General features: G+C 39.6%; 1 protein-coding gene across 1 annotated transcript in view; it reads right to left on the bottom strand.

The window, feature by feature from the left end:
* Positions 1 to 6,550, bottom strand: part of LOC115125236 (pleckstrin homology domain-containing family G member 1-like) — a 148,541-nt gene extending 141,991 nt beyond the window's left edge. Inside the window, 1 exon segment of the mRNA XM_065008926.1 lies at positions 6,093 to 6,550. Within this exon segment, the coding sequence (XP_064864998.1) occupies positions 6,093 to 6,102 (10 nt within the window). The 5' untranslated portion in view covers positions 6,103 to 6,550.
* Between the last annotated feature and the right edge of the window lie 13,046 nt (positions 6,551 to 19,596).

Genomic DNA, 19,596 nt, shown 5'->3' with positions numbered 1-19,596 from the left:
CATTACCTTTGACCATCTTCTTTGTTGGCACTCCTAGATGTCCCATAAACATCACTATTGGGTCTTTTTTTTCCGATTAAATCGGTCCATATATAGCCTAGATATCGATCTATGAAGACTGTGTGATCAAGGAAAAAAACACCGTTTTATAACGTAACGTCATTTTTTTTAATTAAAAAAGTCGACGATAAACTTTCACAAAACACTTCAAAATACTTTTGTAATGCAACTTTAGGTATTAGTAAACGTTAATAATCGATCAAATTGATCACGAGGCGATGTATATTCTATAGCTGTACGTCTTGAAATAATGTCCGGGTAAATCTCAACCAAAATATCCGGTCGGAGACAATGACAATGACAAGACTGTTGACATCGTGTGGAAGCTGTAGGTATTGCAACCTCGGCCCCATTTAATGTGGTTTCTATTCAACATTACGTTAAAGTGGCGCATGGATATATTTTCCCATTTTCAGTGATTAGATTTTCCTGCGCTTTTCGATGAAACACACGTTCTGTTATAGTCACAGCCGTGATTTAACCAGTTTTATAAACGTCTGAGTGTTTTCTATCCACACATACTAATCATATGCATATACTATAATCCTGGCATGAGTAGCAGGGCGCTGAAATGTTGCGCGATTTTTAACAGAATGTTCGAAAAAGTAGGGGGTAGGAGTAAGTGGTTAAAGAAAACCCTCCAAGTTCTATTAGATAGATAGCTCTAAATCCACGATATGGCAGAGGTTGAAAAGCCATAACACATATGTTTTTTCAACAACAGGCTATGGTCAATAATATCAAAGGCTGCACTGCAAACTAATAGTACAGCTCCCACAATCTTCTTACTATCAATTTATTTTAACCAATCATCAGTCATTTGTGTCAGTGCAGTACATGTTTAGTGCCCTTCTCTATAAGCATGCTGAAAGGTAGGGGGCAGCATTTGGAATTTTGGATGAAAAGCATGCCCAAATTAAACTGTCTGCTACTCAGTCCCAGAATATAGGATATGCATATAATTAATAGATTTGGATAGAAAACACTCTAAAGTTTCCAAAACTGTTAAAATAATGTGAGTATAACAGAACTGACATGGCAGGCAAAAACCAGAGGAAAATCCAACCAGGAAGTACTACTATTTTGAAAGGCTGAAAGGCTTTGGACCCAGTTCACGAGCTTTGTGCCTTCCTCTACGTGTGACCAGTCTTTAGGCATTGTTTCAGGCTTTTACTCTGAAAAATGAGGGAGATACACCACTTTCAAATCATTGACCAGTGGAAATTTCCATTCATCAGCCATGCGCCCTGATTGTGAATTTGCCATTCTTGTTTCTCCTTTCCTATTGACAAAGCTTTTGTCCATTTGAAATATTATTGATTATTTATGACAAAAACAACCAGAGGATTGATTTTAAACATCGTTTGGCATGTTTCTACTAACTTTTATATTACTTTTTAAAAACTTTTCGTCCTGGAATTAGTACATGCGCCTTCTGCATTCGGATTACTGGACAAAACGCGCGGACAAAAAGGAGGTGTTTGCTCATAAAGAGGGACATTATCAAACAAAACAAACATTTATGTCTAACATGGAGACCTGCGAGTGCCACCAGATGAAGATCATCAAAGGTATGTGATTCATTTTAATGCTATTTCTGACTTTTGTGACACTCTGGCTGGAAAATGGCTGTATGCGTTTCTGTGGCTAGCTAACATAATCGCAGTGTGCTTTCGCCATAAAGCATTTTTGAAATCTGACACAGCGGTTGCATTAACCTCTTAGTCCGCCCCATCCCGCATGCGGTATCGTTACTACAGCCTCAAGCTCATTAGCATAATGCAACGTTAGCGATTTTTAAAAATCGCAAATGAAACGAAATAAATATACCTGTTCTCAAGCTTAGCCTTTTCTTAACAATCCTGTCGTCTCAGATTTTCAAAATATGCTTTAGAACCAGAGAAAATCACTAATTTGTGTAAGAGTGGTGATAGCTAGCTTAGCGTTAGCATTAGCATTTAGCACGCAACATATTCACAAAAACCAGCCAAGGAATCAAATAAAATAATTTACCTTTGAAGAACTTCAGATGTTTCAATGAGGAGACTCTCAGTTACATAGCAGATGTCCAGTTTTTCCTGAAAGATTCTTGTGTAGGACACATCGTTCCCTTTTGTTACTATGCATATGGCTACCGAAACTAACCGAAAATTCAGTCACCTACATGTCGAACTTTTTCCGAATTAACTCCATAATATCGACTGAAACATGGAAAACGTTGTTTGAATCAATCCTGAAGGTGGTTTGTCATATTTCTCTCCATTGAAAGCACCGTCCTTGTAGCCTGGTTTGTTCTGAGATTTGAATGGAAAAATACCGGGACCTGACTTTTGCGCACCAATTGGCACGCAGACACCTAGCGGGACACCTGGTAAATGTAGTCTCTTATGGTCAATCTTCCAATGATATGCCTACAAATACGTCACAATGCTGCAGAGACCTTGGGGAAACAAGAGAAAGAGTCCGTTTATTCCTGTCGCATTCACAGCCATATAAGGCGATCATGGAAAACGTAGCCTCAGAAATCCTGTGCATTTCCTGGTTGGTCATACATCTTGGTTTTGCCCGAAACATTTGTTCTAAGGGACTCACAGTGAAAATCTTTGCATTTCTGGAAACGTAAGACTGTCTTCTTTCCAAAGCTATCAATTCCAAGCATATTCGAGCATCTTTTCGTGACAAAATATTGCGCTTAAAACGGGCACGTCTTTTTATCCAAAAATGAAATACTGCCCCTATAGGACTAACAGGTTAAGGGGAAGTTTATCTATATTTCCATGAAAACACTTGTATAGTTTATCAATGTTTATGATGAGTATTCCTGTCATTTTATGTGGCTCTCTGCACTTTCACCGGATGTTTGTTTGAGATAATGCATTTCTGACCAAAACGCACCAATATAAACTCAGATTTTTGGATAGAAATATGAACTTTACCGAACAAAACATACATGTATTGTGTCACATGAAGTCCTATGAGTGTCATCTGATAAAGATCATCAAAGGTTAGTGATTTTATCTATATTTCTGCTTTTTGTGAATCCTCTCTTTGGCTGGAAAAATGGTTGTGTTATTCTGTGAATAGGCACTCACCTAACATAATCGTTTGGTTTGCTTTCGTCGTAAAGCCTTTTGGAAATCGGACACTGTGGCTGGATTTACAACAAGTGTATCTTTAAAATGGTGTAAAATACATGCATGTTTGAGGAATTTTAATTATGGGATTTCTGTTGTTTCACTGGCTATTGACGAGGTGGGATGTACCACGTACCCTAGAGAGGTTAATTTGTTTACAGAAAAATAGCATTGTATTTGGTCAAACACAATTTTTTCCAACAGTTTGCTAAGAGCTGCAGCAAGCTTATAGGTCTGCTGTTAGAACCAGTAAAGGCTACTTTACCACTTTTGGGTAGCGGAATTACTTTGGCTTCACTCCAGGCCTAAGGACAAAGACTTTCCTCCAGGCTCAAATAAAAAATATGACAGATATGAGTGGCTATAGAGTCAGCTACCATCCTCAGTAGCTTTCCATCGAAGTTGTCAATGCCAGGAGGTTTGTCATTATTGATGGATAATACTTTTTCCACTCTCCCACACTTTACAAAATTCAAACTAGCACTGCTTTTCTTTCATTATTAGTTTTTTTATGCATGAATACATTATGGGAATTTTCTGCCTAAGTTTGCCAATTAAATAATAATAAAAATAATTGGCAACATCAAATAGTTTTGTGATGAATAAGCCATCTGATTTAATGAACGATGGAGTTGAATTTGTCTTTCTGCCCATCATTTCATTTAAAAGTACTTTTTTTCCATTATTCTTTATATCATTGATCTTGGCTTCATCGGGGTGTGGACTCTACAAGGTGTCAAAAGCATTCCACAGGGATGCTAGCCTATGTTGACTCCAATGCTTCCCAAAGTTGTGTTAAGTTGGCTGGATGTCCTTTGGTTGGTGAACCATTCTTGATACACACAGGAAATTGTTGAGCTTGAAAAACCCAGCACCATTGCAGATCTTAACACAAACTGGTGCGCCTAGCACCTACTACCACACCTCATTCAAAGGCACTTAAATATTTTGTCAATCTGTCTCAATTGTCTCAAGGCTTACAAATAATTATTTAACCCATCTCCTCCCTTCATCTACACTGATTTGAAGTGGATTTAACCTGTTGCTTCTACCCGGGACGCTTGCGTCCCAACTAGAGCTCTGGAAATGCAAATGCGCTACGCTAAATGCTAATAGTATTAGTTAAAACTCAAAAGTTCATTAAAATACACATGCAGGGTATCGAATTAAAGCTACACTCGTTGTGAATCCAGGCAACAAGTCAGATTTTTAAAATGCTTTTCGGCGAAAGCATGAGAAGCTATTATCTGATAGCATGCAACACCCCAAAAGACCCACAGGGGACGTAAACAAAATAATTAGCATTTCGGCGTTACACAAACCGCACAATAAAATAGAAAACATTCATTACCTTTCACCATCTTCTTTGTTGGCACTCCTAGATGTCCCATAAACACTATTTGGGTCTTTATTTCGATTAAATCGGTCCATATAAAGCCTAGATATCGTTATATGTAGACTGTGTGATAAACGAAAAAAACATCGTTTCAAAACGTAACGTCATTTTTTAAAATTCAAAAAGTCGACGATAAACTTTCACAAAACACTTGAAATACGTTTGTAATGCAACTTTAGGTATTAGTAAACGTTAATAAGCGATAAAATTCATCAGGAGGCGATGTAAAGATCATTAGCTGTCCGTCTGGAAAAATGTCCGGCTAGAAACTCAACGAAAATATCCGGTCCTAGACCGGATTAGATACGGTGTCCTGTATGTGTTTGACCAAGAAAAAACTCGAAGGGAAATGACAAGACTCTAGACACCTTGTGGAAGCTGTAGGTACTGCAACCTCAGTCAATTAATTGTGGTTCACGTTTATCAATGGGTTCAAGTAGCGCATGGATATATTTTCCCCATTTTCAGTGATCAGTTTTTCCTGTGCTTTTCGATGTAAATGCCGTTCTGGTAAAGCCACAGCAGTGATTTAACCAGTTTTTTAAACGTCTGAGTGTTTTCTATCCACACAGACTAAGCAAATGCATATACTATATTCCTGGCATGAGTAGCAGGGCGCTGAAATGTTGCGCGATTTTTAACAGAATGTTCAAAAAAGTAGAGGGTCGACTGAAGAGGTTAACAAGTGACATTAATAAGGGATCAAAGCTTTCACATGGTCAATCTATGTCATGGAAAGAGCATGTTCTTAATGTTTTGTGTACTCAGTGTATATCTCTACCTCTCAGTCAGTGAGAATACACTCTACATATGAACAACGTCTGTGGGGGAAAAGCTACAGGAGTGGAACTAAGGATGATCTATATCCCTCCTAATCAGCAAGAACCAACATCCCTGCGAGAAAGCAAACATGTTCCATTCAACTGACTGCAGGAAAGCAACTATAAAACACTGTTCACACAACAGCACAGGAGAGAGAACAACGACAAAGCGGTCACACAAACTTCACACAACATTGTAGGCAGGGAGAAGATATCCCACCAGCACACAAAGAAGCAAACACACACACACAACGGACAAGAATGGTGCTAGATACAGCACAACTAACAAAGGACAAAAAAAAGTACACAAGTTTAATTCAAATGACATTTTCCAGATGAAAGAATGACATATTTTACTAAAACAGAGCCAGCTCTTATGTGTATATTAATAAAAACATTAATTCCTACCAGACACACCATCAAGGCATTCACCTTCAAAGACTTTAGGACTAGGACAGTGATTAAAAGGAGCCTAGTTTACCACATAGACACAACATGATATGAAAGATAAAGAAATCTAAACTCTGATGCACCTTTGACTGCGGATCAGACTCTTGAGAAAAAAAAACTTGATCTAGGCGTTCTTTACTGTACAAAACCAACTGACAATGTAAAACCTTTGACAGATGGAGGCCCCAAATAGCATTGGACAGCAAAATAACATAAATAAATCCAGCTTACCAGTTGGCATAATGGCTTGACTTTCCTTCAGCAAAAATAACAGATGAGTTTAAACCCCTGAAGAGGAGTAAATGGTTCAAAAAGAAAACAACAGTCCAGGAAAGTTTGCATATCCACCAGGATCAGAGTATTCCAATCGCAGTATTCCCTGCAGAATTTCCCCACACTTCCTCACATTCTCTCAGTCAGTCGGATACATTTCCTTCTTCAGGGAGCAAGCATGCCATCCGCTGCTCCCAACAAACACTCATAAACACGCACTCACTCTGGCACCTATAACACACACAATAAGGCTTCACTGGTGCAGCAGCTGTTGAACCCTCTTTCTATACTTTATTTCTCTCAGATTGTTTCTCTATAGCTTGCTCTCTCTTTCCCTTCTTTGCTGGCTTGTTGAAGCTATCTTTCACTGGGCTCTCTGTCTCCCTCTTTCAGACAGGCTCACTCTCTCCCTCTCTCTCTGGTGGTGTTTACTCAGTTTGTGTGTGTCTCTTTGTGCGTCATACTGAATGACCTCTGCTCTCCCCTGTTACCTCCCCCCTGGGCTTTCCCCTCCACCTGACTCCTCCCCCTCTCTCCCACAGTAAATTACAAGGAGTTGAATTCCACATTATAAGTACCCTCTCTCCCCATGTCCTCTCTTCTCTCTCCTTTTATCTTCCTCCTCCCGTTTTTTTAAGTCGGTCATTCTTTTCAAACTCTCTATGTATGGGTGTGTTTGTGTGTGTGACAGCACAGGCATTGAATCCCTGCGGTTCGTCAATAGGTTCACAGAACAGTGCAGCTTACTGGTCAGTAGGCTACCATACAACGCTAGTGAACCCTCTAACTATGAACTATCCAACTAGTGCCCTCCACCCCACCCCAACAGGTCCTAGGCAGCCTGCAGTAAAAGGTATATCTCCAGCAGCACAACCCTTCTCTAGCACCGAGGGGACCCATTGACCCATGAAGGCCTCTGCCATCTCCCCTTAATCCCAAACACTGACTGCCCTCTCCCCATGCCACATAATGAGCACCCCATGCTAAGCAAATACACAACACCACTGAACAGCTCTCCTGCTTCCATCTCCGGCCAGTTAATTCTTGTGACTCTCAAACCCACATCCGGGAGCGTAATCATAGCCTCAAACTAATTAGCATAACGCAGCGGACATAAATCTTCCTACAAAATCTTCCTATTCATGAAAATCACAAATAAATATATTGAGACACAGCTTAGCCTTTTGTTAACCACACTGTCATCTCAGATTTTCAAAATATGCTTTACAGCCAACGCCTAGCGTTACAGCCAACGCCTAGCACAAGCATTTGTGTAAGTTTATCATGGCATAATGCTATGCTAGGCTATGCTGGCAGCAGGCAACATTTTCACAAAAATAAGAAAAGCAATCAAATTAAATCATTTACCTTTGAAGAACTTCTGATGTTTTCACTCAGGAGACTCCCAGTTAGATAGCAAATGTTCATTTTTTCCCCAAATATTATTTTTGTAGGCGAAATAGCTCCCGTTTGTTCGTCACGTTTGGCTGAGAAATCGACCGGAAAATGCGGTAACTACAACACCAAACTTTTTTCCAAATTAGCTCCATAATATCGACAGAAACATGGCAAACGTTGTTTAGAATCAATCCTCTAGGTTTTTTTCACATATCTATTCGATAATATATCTGTTGGGACAATTGGTTTATCATAAGAAGTGATTGGAAAAATGGCTACCTCAGTACTTTACACAAGATTTTCTGCGGGAGCCATCATGTGACCACTTGCTCAATGTGGTAATGTGGTCCCTTACGGCTATTCTTCAACAAATGCGTAAAAAGACGTCACAATGCTGTAGACACCTTGGGGAATACGTAGAAAACGTAAGCTCATTCGTAGCTCATTCACAGCCATATAAGGAGTCATTGGCATGAAGCGGTTTCAAAAAATGCGGCACTTCCTGATTGGATTTTTATCTGGGTTTCGCCTGTAACATCAGTTCTGTTGCACTCACAGACAATATATTTGCAGTTTTGGAAACGTCAGAGTGTTTTCCATCCAAAGCTGTCAATTATATGCATAGTCGAGCATCTTGTCGTCACAAAATATCCCGTTTAAAACTGGAACATTTTTATCCAAAAATTAAAATACTGCCCCCTAGTCGTAAAAGGTTAATTGGAGGACAAACCTCTGTCACACCCTATCCTATCTGACAGTCTTGGCGATGGATCAACATTTACAGAATGGTTACCTGGAGGAAAATGGGGGAGGATCATGCTTTTTCAATTTCAGTCAATGGGAGGGTTGAGTGTTTAAAAAAAAATCTAGTCCAGGGGAGGGTAAAGTAATTTGTAAATGATAAAATGTCAATATTTCTCAGTGTTTTAGAAGTAGTTGCTTATTAGGCTATATGTCAAAGTGCGCTCAATGCCGCCCCTAGTCTCTGATTCTCCACTTAGTGCTCAATATCAATTGCGCCTATAGACTGTGGTCTCAATCAAAATGATCCATAGACTATAGGCTATAGGCTCCGAAGTGCATGCTCGGAGAAGCACAGAGCAAAATTATATTTCTAAGAAAGTTACTGGGATGGTGTAAATAAAACTAGGTTTCATTACACACTGCAATGGATATTCCAACCCTGCTCTGCTTTTTCTGATCAAAAACCGGTGGTTGTGCTGTGTAAGGCTATGGTGGCAGGTTAGGAAGAGAGTCAAAGGTTTCTTCAGAAAATGATTTTTGATTGGGCCTAGTCCCATAAATCTTGCGCGTGGACTAGCCTATAGCTTCTGTTCTGTTATTGACCTCACAATAAGCCAGATTCGAGTAACTTACACTGTGGTGCTGAAACTTGAAACAGCAGCCACAGCACTATCAAATTCGAGAAGGTATAAATCATTTAAACATATATTTTTTTAATTAGACTAACAACATGGAGGCTTTGTGATGCAACCAAGAAATGCAGATTTAGAAACTGTTCTTCATTTTGTTAGCATTACATGGCAAGGTAGCCAGAAGGTTGTGGATTCGCAGACCAGAACAGACAAGTGAGAAAAGATATCCATTACAGTAGCTTGCGAAACTATTCACCCCCTTGGCATTTTTCCTATTTTGTTGTCTTACAACCTGGAATTAAAATATTTTCTTTAGGGGTTTGTATTATTTGATTTACACAACATGCCTAGCATTCTGAAGATGCAAAATATGAACTTTAGCATTTTTTTCATTTTGAAGATGCAAAATATAAACTTTAGCATGCATACTGTATTTTAAAAAAAAATGCAATGAAATGTGTGGTTTGTTTGTGTGTGTGTGTGTGTTGGTTTGTTTGGGTGTGTGTGTATATATATATTCCATCTCAGATATATATATGTTTTCCATGTCAGATTATATTTTCCATTTTTTTATTCAAATGGAATGGAGTAGAACAGCAAACACACACATGGCCACTGCACCTGCTACTCCTCTCCATTTCCATATGAAATAGCCATTGGGTGCTGTTCAGGGGAGGGCAGGCCCACAACAATGGCCAGAGTTGAATGGAACAGTACTTCACCTTAGTGACTGTTCCCTCTGATCTATACAATAAATATCTGTTTATTTTATGTGATGATAAAAGGCTCATACAATACAAATATTTGTTTATGTTTTCTTTCACAGTGATAGCGACTCCGACTGGGAGCCCCCGGTGCCAAGCTGCCCGCTCTACCTCTGCTCCCAGTGGTGTTCATATGCCACAGTTCATTACTGCAGGCATGACTGTGCTTCAGGGCCAAAAGGGCACAGCATGGAGGCCTCGTTGTGAAGAGGACTGGCCACCCCACATAGCCTGGTTCCTCTCTAGGTTTCTTCCTAGGTTTTGGCCTTTCTAGGGAGTTTTTCCTAGCCACCGTGCTTCTACACCTGCATTGCTTGCTGTTTGGGGTTTTAGGCTGGGTTTCTGTACAGCACTTTGAGATATCAGCTGATGTACGAAGGGCTATATAAATAAATTTGATTTGATTTGATTCTGTGTTGCATGAACTGCACCACTTGTTCAGTTTGCCTCTGCTTTACATTAGAAAGAGACTGCTATAGGACATGGTACAGGCAGCAAAATATTGTGTCGAGGACTTCCAAAGGGTGTACTGTTTTTTCAAAATATTTTTTTTCAAATATTTTTTTTACATTTATTTTTGTGTGTGTGTTAGAATTGCTTTTTGATATGTTGTATATAGTTATTTGCACTGTTGTATATAGTTATAGGTCATTTCACCAATTCTGCCACTTGGGTACATTTGGGCAACTTGTGTGGGACACCTGCGTGACTTCATGCTAAATGTCATGTAGCTCACCCATTCCTGAAGTTATCAGTCTGAAACTTTGCACACCTACAGTTGACCTCTTGTGTTATCCATCAAAAGTATCTCCAGCATCCTATCTGACTGTGTGGCTATTCTAGTACATGTGAAAGATGATGCTACAACAATAAAAAGAAACAATAAAAAGAAAAAAGAAAACGTATGCTCTTCTTTCTATTTTCTTCCACCAGATCTACTGTGTTATTCTCCTACATTCAATTAACATTTCCACAAACTTCAGAATGTTTCCATTCAAATGATACCAATAATTTGCATATCCTTGCCTCTGGGGCTGAGCTACAGGCAGTTAGATTAGGGTATGTCTTCAGGCGGAAATTGAGAACAAAGGGATGCAGCCATAACAGGTTAAGCAATGTATTTTTTCTGGTCACTATTCCGTAAAGCCCAGCTCTGAGGAGTGTACGGCTTAAAGTGGTCATATGGACAGATACTCCAATCTCTGCTGTGGAGCTTTGCAGCTCCTTCAAGGTTATCTTTGGTCTCTGTTGATTTTATGATGCTCCGTGGGATGTTCAAAGTTTCAGAAAAAAAATGTATAACCCAACCCTGATCTGTACTTCTCCACAACTTTGTCCCTGACCTTTCAGAACAGGTGTTAATATATATTGAGATCGTGTGACAGATCGTGTGACACTTAGATTGCACACAGGTGGACTTTATTTAACTAATTATGTGACTTCTGAAGGTAATTGGTTGCACCAGATCCTATTTAGCAGCTTCATAGTAAACGTGGCGAATATATATGCACGCACCACCTTTCTGTTATTTTTTATTTTTTAAACAAGTAATTTTTTTCATTTCACTTCACCAATTTGGACTATTTTGTATATGTCCATTACATGATATCTAAATAAAAATCCATTTAAATTACAGGTTATAATGTAATTAAATAGGAAAAACGCCAAGAGGGAAGAATACTTTTGCAAGGCACTGTATAATAATAGCACTGCATGAATCTATCATCTTATTTGCTGTCTGAGAATCAAATGGCCTTTTATAAACACAATTTGTTTAATTCTATGTCATTTTACATGACTGGAGTTTGGAACACTGCTAGTGTTGTCTATCAACTGTAAAAATGTAGCGCAACAGAACCAGTTACAACTGAAGTATCTGATCATCAATGAATTCAAGAAGAAGCCATTCATTGTTTAACAAAGCAGGCACATACCATCAGGTATGCACTTGTATTTTTTCTCATTTGGTTAACAATCATTTTCTAATTTATTCTATGACATTGTTGTTACAAAAATAGATTTGTGTTGACTGTGATTAGAGCATGGGAATATAAGAGCATCTGCTAGGCTAAATTAAGAAACTAGGCATGCATAGCTCACCATCCTCAAACCAAAAGAATGGCCAAACTTCTATTTCTATTTCTAAAAGTGAATTCAAATGCACTGTAGAATGACTGTGTAGCCTAATAAGATTTTTTTTGTTTCATTATTATTTAAGTAATAATTATTTTGTTTATTTCACTTTTGTTTATTATCTATTTCACTTGCTTTGGCTCGGGGCTCCCGGGTGGCACAGCAGTCTAAGGCACCGCATCTCAGTGCTAGAGGCGTCACGACATACCCTGGTTCGATTCCAGGCTGTATCACAACCGGCCGTGATTGGGAGTCCCATAGGGCGGCTCACAATTGGCCCAGCGTCGTCCGGGTTAGGCCGGGGTAAGCCGTAAATGAGAATTTGTTCTTAACTGACTTGGTTAAATAAATAAAAAATGTGAACATGTGTTTCCCATGCCAAAAAAGCCCTTTAAATTGAATTTAATTCCTTTCTCCGGTGATATACAGTGCATTGACTTTTTCTACATTTTGTTGTTTTTCTTAAATTGAAGAAGATTGGAACCACTAAGACTCTTCCTAGAGCTTTCCGCCCGGCAAGACTGAGCAGTCGGGGGAGAATGGCTATGGCCAGGGAGGTGACCATCAACAGAGCTCCAGAGTTCCTCTGTGGATATGGGAGAAACTTCCAGGAGGACAACCATCTCTGCAGTACTCCACCAATCAGGCCTTTATGGTAAAATGGAAGCCCCTCCTGACTAAAAGGCACATGACAGCCAGCTTGGAGTTTGCCAAAAGGCACCTAAAGGACTCTCAGACCATGAGAAAAAATATTCTCTGTTCTGATGAAACAAAGATTGAACTATTTGGCCTGAATGCCAAGCGTCACGTATGGGGGAAACCTAGCACCATCCCTGCGGTGAAGCATGGTGTTGGCAGCATGCTCTGGGGATGTTTTTCAGCGCAGGGACTGGGAGACTAATCAGGATCAAGGAAAAGTTGAACGGAGCAAAGTACAGAGTCATACTTGATGAAAACCTGCTCAGGACCTCAGACTGGGGTGAAAGCACACAATCAATGCAGCCTCAGGATATGTGATTTCCATTGGAATCCTGAGGCTGGCTTTATTGTAGCTGGGGATTTTAGCAAGGCTAATCTGAAAACAAGGCTCCCTACATTTTATCAGCATATCGAATGCATGACTCGGGCTGGCAAAACACTGGATCATTGTTATTCAAATTTTCGCGACTCATACAAAGCCCTCCCAAATGCCAAATGGGCACTTTCCTATATATGCATGCATTCTGGAGAGAGAAGCACTATATCTTCGCTACACACCCCTCCCCTTCCTGATGCAACATTTTAAAATATACTCAAAACACATTTTCTTCCCACATATTTTGGATGCTTTTCACTGTCAGCTGCAACTCAATCAGCTAGACCCAATGCCATGTTGTCACGACTTGACCTTGGAGATCCTTTTAATTCTCTATTTGGTTTGGTCAGGTTGTGACTAGGGTGGGCAATCTATGTTTTCTATTCCTTAGTTGGCCAGGTATGGTTCCAAATCAGAGGCAGCTGTCTATCATTGTCTCTGATTGGGGATCATACTTAGGCAGCCTTTTTCCACCTGTAGTTTGTGGGATCTTGTTTTTGGTACTGTGCTGTTTAGCCCTACTAGATGTTATGTTTAGTTTTGTATTTGTTATTTTTTCGGTGTTCATTGAATAAATTGAAATGTACGCCAACCTTGGTCCGATCCTTCCATCGACGAACGTAGCACATGTGCACTAACCCAAATTGTGTCCTTCCCAAATAGGCAGATGCCTACACACTTGTGATTTGAAATAACCCACAGAAAAAAAGCTAATGATCTTCTGCGGTGAAGTCATTATCCCTGGTGAAGTATTTCGAGTGGTTTTAGTTAGACAGGAATAATTATATAATTTTGACGAAACATCAATTTACTTTAGGGCAATTCAGCATCCTAACAGTGCGCCATGCTCCTGCCAACTTTCCATTTCATTTTGCAAGAGTCTGAAATCAGATATCTTTATACAACTTCCGCGATGCATACAAAGCCCTCCTCCCACCCTCCTCTCGGTAAATCTGACCATGACTCCATTTTGTTGCTCCCAGCCTATAGACAGGAACTAAAAACAGGAAACGCACGTGCTCAGGTCTGTTCAACGCTGGTCCGACCAATCGGATACCACGCTTCAAGATTGCTTCGATCATGTGGACTGTTGATATGTTCCGCATAGCTTCGGACAATAACATTGATGAATACGCTGATTCGGTGAGCGTGTTTATTAGCAAGTGCATCGGTAATGTTGTACCCACAGCGACTATTAAAACCTTCCCTAACCAGAAACTGTGGATTGATGGCAGCATTCGAGCAAAACTGAAAGCACGAACCACTGATTTTAATCAGGGCAAAGCGTAAACATGACCGAATACAAACAGTGTAGCTATTCCCTACACGAGGCAATCAAACAAGCTAAGCGTCAGTATGGAGACATAGTAGAGTCGCAATTCAACGGCTCAGACACGAGAGGTATGTGGCAGGGTCTACAGTCAATCACGGACTACAAAAAGAAAACCAGCCCCGTCGCAGACCACGGTGTGTTGCTCCCAGACTAACTAAACAACTTCCTTGCTTGCTTTTGAGGACAATACAGAGCCAGACTTTCCTTCAATTCAGCCAACACGAGTAAAACATTTAAATGTGTTAACTCTCGCAAAGCTGCCAGCCCAGATGGCATCCTTAGCTGCATCCTCTGAGCATGCGGAGACCAGCTGTCTGGTGTGTTTACAGGCATATTCAATCAATCCTTATCCCAGTCCGCTGTTCTCACATGCTTTGAGGCCACCATTGTTCCTGTTCCCAAGAAAGCTAAGGTAACTGAGCTAAATGACTATGACTCACTTACGTCATCATGAAGTGCTTTGAGAGACTAGTCAAGGACCATATCACCTCCACCCTACCTGACACCCTAGACCCACTACAATTTGATTACCGTCCTAATAGGTCCACAGATGACGCAATCGCAATCACACTGCACACTACACATTGCCCTAACCCATCTGGACAAGAGGAATACCTATGTAAGAATGCTGTTCATCGACTACAGATCAGCATTTAACCTGTAGCGACGAGCAATCCCGTATCCGGGAGCGTAATCATAGCCTCAAGCGCATTACCATAACGCAACTTTTCCTATTCATGAAAATCACAAATTAAATGAAATAAATATATTCAAACTCAAGCTTAGCCTTTTGTTAACAACACTGTCATCTCAGATTTTCAAAATATGCGTTACAGCCAACGCTAGACAAGCATTTGTGTAAGTTTATCATGGCATAATGCTATGCTAGCTCTGCTGGCAACAGGCAACATTTTCACAAAAATAAGAAAAGCAATCAAATTAATCATTTACCTTTGAAGAACTTTGGATGCTTTCACTCAGGAGACTCCCAGTTAGATAACAAATGTTCCTTTTTTCCCAAAATATTATTTTTGTAGGCGAAATAGCTCCTGTTTGTTCATCATGCTTCGCTGAGAAATCGACCGGAAAATGCTACCATTACAACCCCAAACTTTTTTCAAAATGAACTCCATAATATCGACAGAAACACGGCAAACGTTGTTTAGGATCAATCCTCAAGGTGTTTTTAACCTCATAGTCCGACCCATCCCGGATCCGGTATCGTGACTACAGCCTCAAGCTCATTACCATAACGCAACGTTAGCGATTTCTAAAAATCGCAAATGAAATGAAATAAATATGCCTGCTCTCAAGCTTAGCCTTTTCTTAACAACACTGTCATCTCAGATTTTCAAAATATGCTTTTGAATCATAGAAAATCAATCATTTGTGTAAGAGTGTTGATGGCTAGCTTAGCATTTAGCGTAGCATTTAGCACGCAACATATTCACAAAAACCAGCAAAGGAATAAAATAAAATAATTTACCTTTGAAGAACTTCAGATGTTTCAATGAGGAGACTCTCAGTTACATAGCAGATGTCCAGTTTTTCCTGAAAGATTCTTTGTGTAGGACAAATCGCTCCGTTTTGTTACTATGCATTTGACTACCGAAACTAACCGAAAATTCAGTCACCTAAACGTCGAACTTTTTTCCGAATTAACTCCATAATATCGACTGAATCATGGCAAACGTTGTTTGAATCAATCCTCAAGGTGTTTTGTCATATATCTCTTCATTGAAATGCCGTTCGTGGAAGCATGGTTTCTTGTCAGAATCCCATGGAAAAATACCAGTAGCTGAGTTTTGCGCACCAATTTCCACGCAGAACACCGTGCGGACACTTGGCAATTGTAGTCTATTATGGTCAATCTTCCAATGATATGCCTGCAAATACGTCACAATGCTCCAGACCCCTTGGGGAAACGATAGAAAGGGTAGGCTCATTCCTGTCGCATTCACAGCCATATAAGGAGATCATGGAAAACGTAGCTTCGGAAATCCTGTTCATTTCCTGGTTGCAGAAACATCTTGGTTTTGCCTGAAGGTTTTGTTCTAGGGCACTCACAGTGAAAATCTTTGCAGTTCTGGAAACGTCAGAGTGTTTTCTTTCCAAAGCTATCAATTCCATGCATAGTCGAGCATCTTTTCGTGACAAAATATTGCGCTTAAAATGGGCACGTCTTTTTATCCAAAAATGAAATACTGCCCCTAGAGTCTTAAGAGGTGTATTCGATAATATATCCGTCGAGGCAGTTGGTTTCTCATAAGAAACGATTGGAAAAATGGCTACCTCAGTATTTTACACAAGGTTTTCTCCAAACCATGCGACCACTCGCCCTATGATGGTCTCTTACAGCCATTCTCCAATGGAAATGCCTATAAAGACATCACAATGCTGTAGACTCCCTGGGGAAAACGTGGAAAACGTAAACTGACTCCTAGCTCCTTCACAGCCATATAAGGAGTCATTGGCATGAGGCGGTTTCAAAAAATGCCTCACTTCCTGATTGGATTTTTATCTGGGTTTCGCCTGTAACATCAGTTCTGTGGCACTCACAGACAATATCTTTGCAGTTTTGGAAACGTCAGTGTGTTTTCTTTCCAAAGCTGTCAATTATATGCATAGTCGAGCATCTTTTCGTGACAAAATATCTTGTTTAAAACGGGAACGTTTCTCATCCAAAAATTAAAAGAGCGTCTTGTCACCAAAAACACCCACAAACCTTTACAGATGCACAATCGAGAGCGTCTTGTCAGGCTGTATCACCGCCTGGTACGGCAACTGCTCCACCCACAACCGTAAGGCTCTCCAGAGGGTAGTGAGGTCTGCACAACGCATCACCGGGGGTAAACTACCTGCCCTCCAGGACACCTACACCACCCGATGTCACAGGAAGGCCAAAAAGATCATCAAGGATAACAACCACCCGAGCCACTGCCTGTTCACCCCACTATCATCCAGAAGGCGAGGTCAGTACAGGTGCATCACAGCTGGGACCAAGAAAGAGACAGGTGTTTTTCAGTCTCAAGGCCATCTGACTGTTAAACAGCCATCACTAACATTGAGTGGCTACTGCCAACATACTGACTCATCTCTAGACATTTTAATAATAAAAAATTGGATGTTTTTTTTTAAATATCTTCAAATTAGACATGTAATTTCCTCATTTACCTCCAAGAGGAGGTTTAGAACTCATGAATGAAGTTGAAACCCTTCTTGTCACAGCACAATCCATTAAAGGCAAAATATCTTACATATATAGACTGCTTTCTGAGAAAGGAAGCTCCTCCTTTACTCCTTTGAAAATAATCTGGGAAAAGGACCTTGGTTTGCGACAGGGTATACTGCTCCTCTACCAGTGTAAAAATTAAAGAATCTAATTACACATTTTTGTACAAATTTTATTATACTCCTTTGAGACTCCATAGGATGAAAACAGATATGTCACCTAACTGTAAAAGATGTACCTCTGAAAGTGGAACCTATATGCATGTATTTTGGAGCTGTAGGGAGATTGCCAGATTCAGATTCTGTACATACTGCTGCACAGAAAATACTAGAGGTACAGTTTGATATGACCCCGTGTATCTATCTTCTTAATGCCCAGCAGGACTTTGTTCTTGATTCTGACAGAGAAAATTTGCTTATGACTATTACATACTTTGCTAAGAAATGTATTCTTCTATTGTGGGCCTCTAATACCCCTCCTACATTTAAAATTTGGATTGACCAGATTGTTGACTTTCTTCCTCTTGAAAAGCTCACTTATGAACTCCACAAGAGACAGCCCAAGTCTGATAGACTCTGGTCTCCACTATTCAACTATATTTCAAACTGGACAGAGTGAACGGGGTGACTAGGGAAATGCGCAGATACATGTTGTGTAAGGTACTGTAAAACCTAAAAACGAATTATTGGCCCGTCGTCTCAGCGAATGCTTGAAATAGCTGATAAGAACCTTGATAGTGCTGCTGCAAGTGTTATATGTTTTTTTGTGTGTTTTTATTTTAATTTAGTTTTTGAGTATGTGTGCGTATGTATGTGTGTGTGTGTGTGTATATATGTATGCATGTGTGTATGTATGTATGTATATATATATGCACCAAGGAAAATATATAGATTAAGAAAAATAAATGCTTTTATTTGACTTTATCATTCATTTTAATTTTATTTTAATTTTTTCAAATGTATTATTATTTTTTGACTTTTTCTTTTTTTAAAGCCTGTCACATCTGTGAATGTGGAATGTGTTTTGTTGGTTGATTGAAAAACAAGAACTTAATAAAACTTTAAATTGATTTTTTTTTGGGGATGTTATAAATGTATCACTCGCCACTTTAAACAATGCCACTTTATATAATGTTTACATACCCTACATTACTCATCTCATATGTGTATACTGTACTCTATACCATCTACTGCATCTTGCCTATGCCGTTCGGCCATCGCTCATCCATATATTTTTATGTACATATTCTTATTTATTCCTTTACACTTGTGTATAAGGTAGTTGTGAAATTGTTAGATTACTTGTTAGATATTACTGCATAGTCGGAATTAGAAGCGCAAGCATTTCGCTACACTCACATTAACATCTGCTAACCATGTGTATATGACAAATAAGATTTGATTTGATTATCTGATTTCTGACTGTCTTAACTCCCCATGTGCACCACTAATAAGCTGAGCTTCTCAGTCATTTTTTCTTCACCTCACACAAGTAAACAATTGTTTGTTTTTTACATCCATTGCGAATGATAGTTCCTCAGTATTTGAAAAATCTTTCCAACACTCCCAATCTCAATAATCAACAATCCTTGATGTGAAAGAGAAAAATATCTTGATCTGATGATCCCATATATCCAGTGGAAACATTATAAAAAACTTCTGTCTGTCCCGAGCGCAGGAAACTCTGAGGTCCCAGAACAGGCTAGTTGATAAAATGTTGCAAATTCGCTAGGGACAGTGATGATTTTATACAATTGCACTTCACTAGCAATAGCACCAGTCAAAACAGATAGAAAGGGAGGCAGACTGGCAGAGTAGAGAGATGAATGTGATTGAAAGAACCAGAATTTAAAAGAACCAGAATGAATGTGTTTGAATGAACCAGAACCAGAAGAACCAGGATATTGTCTACTGTTTTTATTTGTTAGCTTTAGGCCTATGTATTTTACTTGATGATGGGCCCATCGCCTGCTGCTGCATTGGCCTATAGGCTATCTCTGAGTTCCATGCTCTCATTCTTTTAGTCGCCAATTGATCACAGTGTATTAATGTGTCCATATGGCAGAGGCTGGTGCTCTCACCATAGTTGATTTGAACATTTTACTTCAGATTTTTATGATTAACCACGTGACAATGATTTTGAGAAACGAAA

The sequence above is a fragment of the Oncorhynchus nerka genome, linkage group LG24 (assembly GCF_034236695.1).
Source record: "Oncorhynchus nerka isolate Pitt River linkage group LG24, Oner_Uvic_2.0, whole genome shotgun sequence".
Classification (NCBI taxonomy): domain Eukaryota; kingdom Metazoa; phylum Chordata; class Actinopteri; order Salmoniformes; family Salmonidae; genus Oncorhynchus; species Oncorhynchus nerka.
Note: the sequence above shows the minus strand (reverse complement) of the source record. Positions and strands in the feature narration are given on the sequence as shown.